Source organism: Fonticula alba (genome assembly GCF_000388065.1).
Source record: "Fonticula alba strain ATCC 38817 unplaced genomic scaffold supercont2.5, whole genome shotgun sequence".
Classification (NCBI taxonomy): domain Eukaryota; order Rotosphaerida; family Fonticulaceae; genus Fonticula; species Fonticula alba.
Genome location: NW_009242975.1, coordinates 2,156,367 through 2,159,275, shown reverse-complemented (window position 1 = coordinate 2,159,275; position 2,909 = coordinate 2,156,367). Strand labels below are relative to the sequence as shown.

The 2,909-nt window shown below is 65.4% G+C and overlaps 1 protein-coding gene across 1 annotated transcript in view; it reads left to right on the top strand.

Annotated features, from left to right (window-relative positions):
• H696_03639 (hypothetical protein) overlaps positions 1–2,909 on the top strand; it is a gene marked incomplete at its 3' end in the record, with an annotated part of 10,492 nt that overhangs the window by 6,241 nt on the left and 1,342 nt on the right. Inside the window, exons 8-11 of the mRNA XM_009497511.1 lie at positions 59–1,211; positions 1,461–1,876; positions 2,053–2,235; positions 2,407–2,793. Coding sequence (XP_009495786.1) covers positions 59–1,211; positions 1,461–1,876; positions 2,053–2,235; positions 2,407–2,793 — 2,139 coding nt within the window. The remainder of the gene's footprint in view (positions 1–58; positions 1,212–1,460; positions 1,877–2,052; positions 2,236–2,406; positions 2,794–2,909) is intronic.

Sequence of the window (2,909 nt, the reverse complement as noted above, 5' to 3'; positions counted from 1 at the left end):
CCCCCCCTCCCCCTCCCAAGCTCAACTAACCGCCAGGTCCCTCCTCTGCTCGCCCCAGGTTCATCTGGTGGATCTGGATGCCAATGTCGTGCACATGGGCGACGACCTGCCAGTTCCTCTGCCAGCGTATGATCGAGCCAAGCTTGAAACCCGGCTGATGCACTGCCTGAAGCCACTCGGCAGCAAGTTGGCCTCTTCCTCTTCCGCGGGCGCGGCCCACGACCCGAACTCGAGCCTGGCGTCGCCCTACTCCCAGATGAGCCCGGAGCCCTCCGAACGCTCGACCATCTCCACCAAGCCCTCTGTTCGAGGGCTGAACTCCTTCTCGTTGAATTCCCACCGGCCAGTGTCGAATGTGTCCATGGCCGCGCGCAATGCCCAGCAGGCCGCCCAGCAGCAGGAGCAGCAGTCCACTCGCGGGGGACGTGGCGCCAAGAGCTCCGGCGATCGGAAGTCCTCGCATCTCTCCATGAGCACCACCTTCGCAGCCGGCAGCCCCGGTGGCTTGGATTCCCTCGAGGAGCAGCCCCTGGCCGCCGGGTCGCCGGTGACCGCGCAGTCTCCCAGTGTCGGGGGAGGCCCGGCGGCAGCGCTCCGGCGAAACTTCTCCTCCGGCCGGTCGAGTCGCCGCTTCAGCAAGCTCTCCTTCCAGCTGACCCCCACACCGTTGACCCCCTCGACCGAAGTGACGACGCCCCCGCTGCCGGCCGCGGTCGATGCTCCCCCTCCGCGGCCCCCGGCCCCGCGTGCGGAGGTCCGCCTCGCCGACCTACTGACTCCGGAGCAAATGTCCCGGGTGGGCACCCGGGCTGGTGCTCCGGGGCCTGACACGTCTACCGGGCCCCAGCACCCGCCGGTCCCCGGTGCCGGGGCCACCCCCGGCCCGGCTCCTGGCAGTGTTCGCCAGATGCTCCGCTCGATCGAGCAGCAGCAGCAGCAGCAGCAGCAGCAGCAGCAGCAACACCAGCTGCCGCCGCGCGCCGGGTCCAAGGGTCCATCCATCTATGGGTCCGGCTCGGCGTCTGGCCAGACACAATCAGCTCCAGAGCTGTCGCTCAACACCTCGCGGTCGACCTCACCTGGGGCTGAATCCCCAGCCCCGGCCCTCCCGCCGCGCCCCCCGCGCCATGTCGTGGCCGCCGAGCTGGCCCGCATCCGGTCGGCCCGGTCTTCTCCTGCTGTCCCACCAGTTGCCAACAAGGCGCTGACCGGTGCGCCGCGCGCCTTCTTTCCTCCTTTTTCTCCCCATGGTTGTGCACATGCCCGACCAGACACCTATGTGCATCCATTCATACACGCGTCTGTTCACTCACACCCTCACACACACACACACACACATATGCACCCATGTGTCAACGCATCGCTTTTTCTCGGCTTGCGATGGACTTCTGTGTGTGCAGCCAGCTCCACCATCAGGCCCGGCCAGCCCGGCCAGCATGGACAGCCTCCTCTGCCGCCAGGTGTTTTGCGGGCGCGGTCTGCATCGATCACTGGTCGGCCGAACAGCCGGCCACTGAGCGTGCACACGCTGACCCCCTCGGCCGGGGGGGGCACCGACTCGAGCGCCTCGCCAACCTCCCTGTCGCACTCTTACTCCTCGCTGAACTCCTCGGCGGCCTCGATCTCCGGGATGTCGGAATACTCGACGGACACGGCCCTCTGGCCGGCCGACCAGCAAGGCGGCCAGCAAGACTCCCTGGGCTCTGTGGTCAATGAGGCCAACATCCAGGACGCCTTCTTGCGCATGTTCGCCAAGCTCATGCAGTCGTATCGCAAATTCCTTCGCCATCCAACCGATGAGGAATGGGCCAGCCCCGCGAGCCCGACACTGCTGGATACCAATGCCTTCCTGGCCAGCCTGCGCGCCGATAAGCCGGTGCGTGTCCCTTCCTGAAGGAGGCCCCTGCTTCCGCCAAATTTTTTTTCTTGCCCCCGCGTGTCTCTTTCTTGTGCGTGCGCATGTGCGTCGACACACGCGCATCCTGGCTAAACCATCTTCCCTCCTGCTCTGTCTCTCTCCCTCTCCCCCTCCCCGGCTCTTCGCTCGTCCAGACCCACCAGTTCATGACCATGTTCCTGGCCACCCAGGCAATGTTGCAGTTCTGCATCGAGCGCGTGGTCCGTGCGGCAGACGAGTACGAGGTGCTCTACTTCGACGAGCTGATCAAGTCGCGGAAGAACCGCTCCGTCAGCCGGTCTCTCTTCCAATTCAAGGACACCACGCCCTTCCTAAATGTACGGGCCTCACATTGATGCACGCGCCTCCTCCCTTGCCCGGGGGAGCAGCAAACCCCCCGCAGGTGCCCCGTCGATTGCTGACACCCATGCTGCGCCGGTGCCTCCCTGTCCCTCTTCCCGTCCTTCTCCTTTGGAATATGCTCGCTCTTTTTTCTTTTTTCTTTTTAGGATCATGCCACCTTCGGTGTGCACCAGACCATCCCCGCGGTGGAGGCCTTTGCCGGGGACCTTCCCCCGCCGCTGGACAAGCCGGTTCTGCTTCCCCCATCTGAGGAAGCCATCTTGGGCGCCGGCGGCACCGGGTCCGGTGGGGCTGCCATGCCCCCGGGTTCTGAGGCGGGCGCCACATCGTCGGCGGCCTCCTCTCAGTCGGGCTCCGCCTCGGCCAACGAGCCTTTTGTCGGCCGATACTTCTACGGCTGCATCCCGGAGTCATTCAATCTGGATCACTTCGCGGAGGCGCGCATCCCGGCCGAGTTGGTTTCCCTCTCGGAGAGTAAGAAGATCCGCACCCACACGGCCAGCATTGCCCGGCAGGCGCGCATCTCCCAGCTGGTATGTTTCCCAACAGGCGCAAGGGCGTCGTCCCTCTTCGCGCACATTCGACAAGCTGGCGCCTCTCTCCTTTGGCCATCTCTCCCCCTGGCCTTTCCCTCTTTCTATCCGCCCCC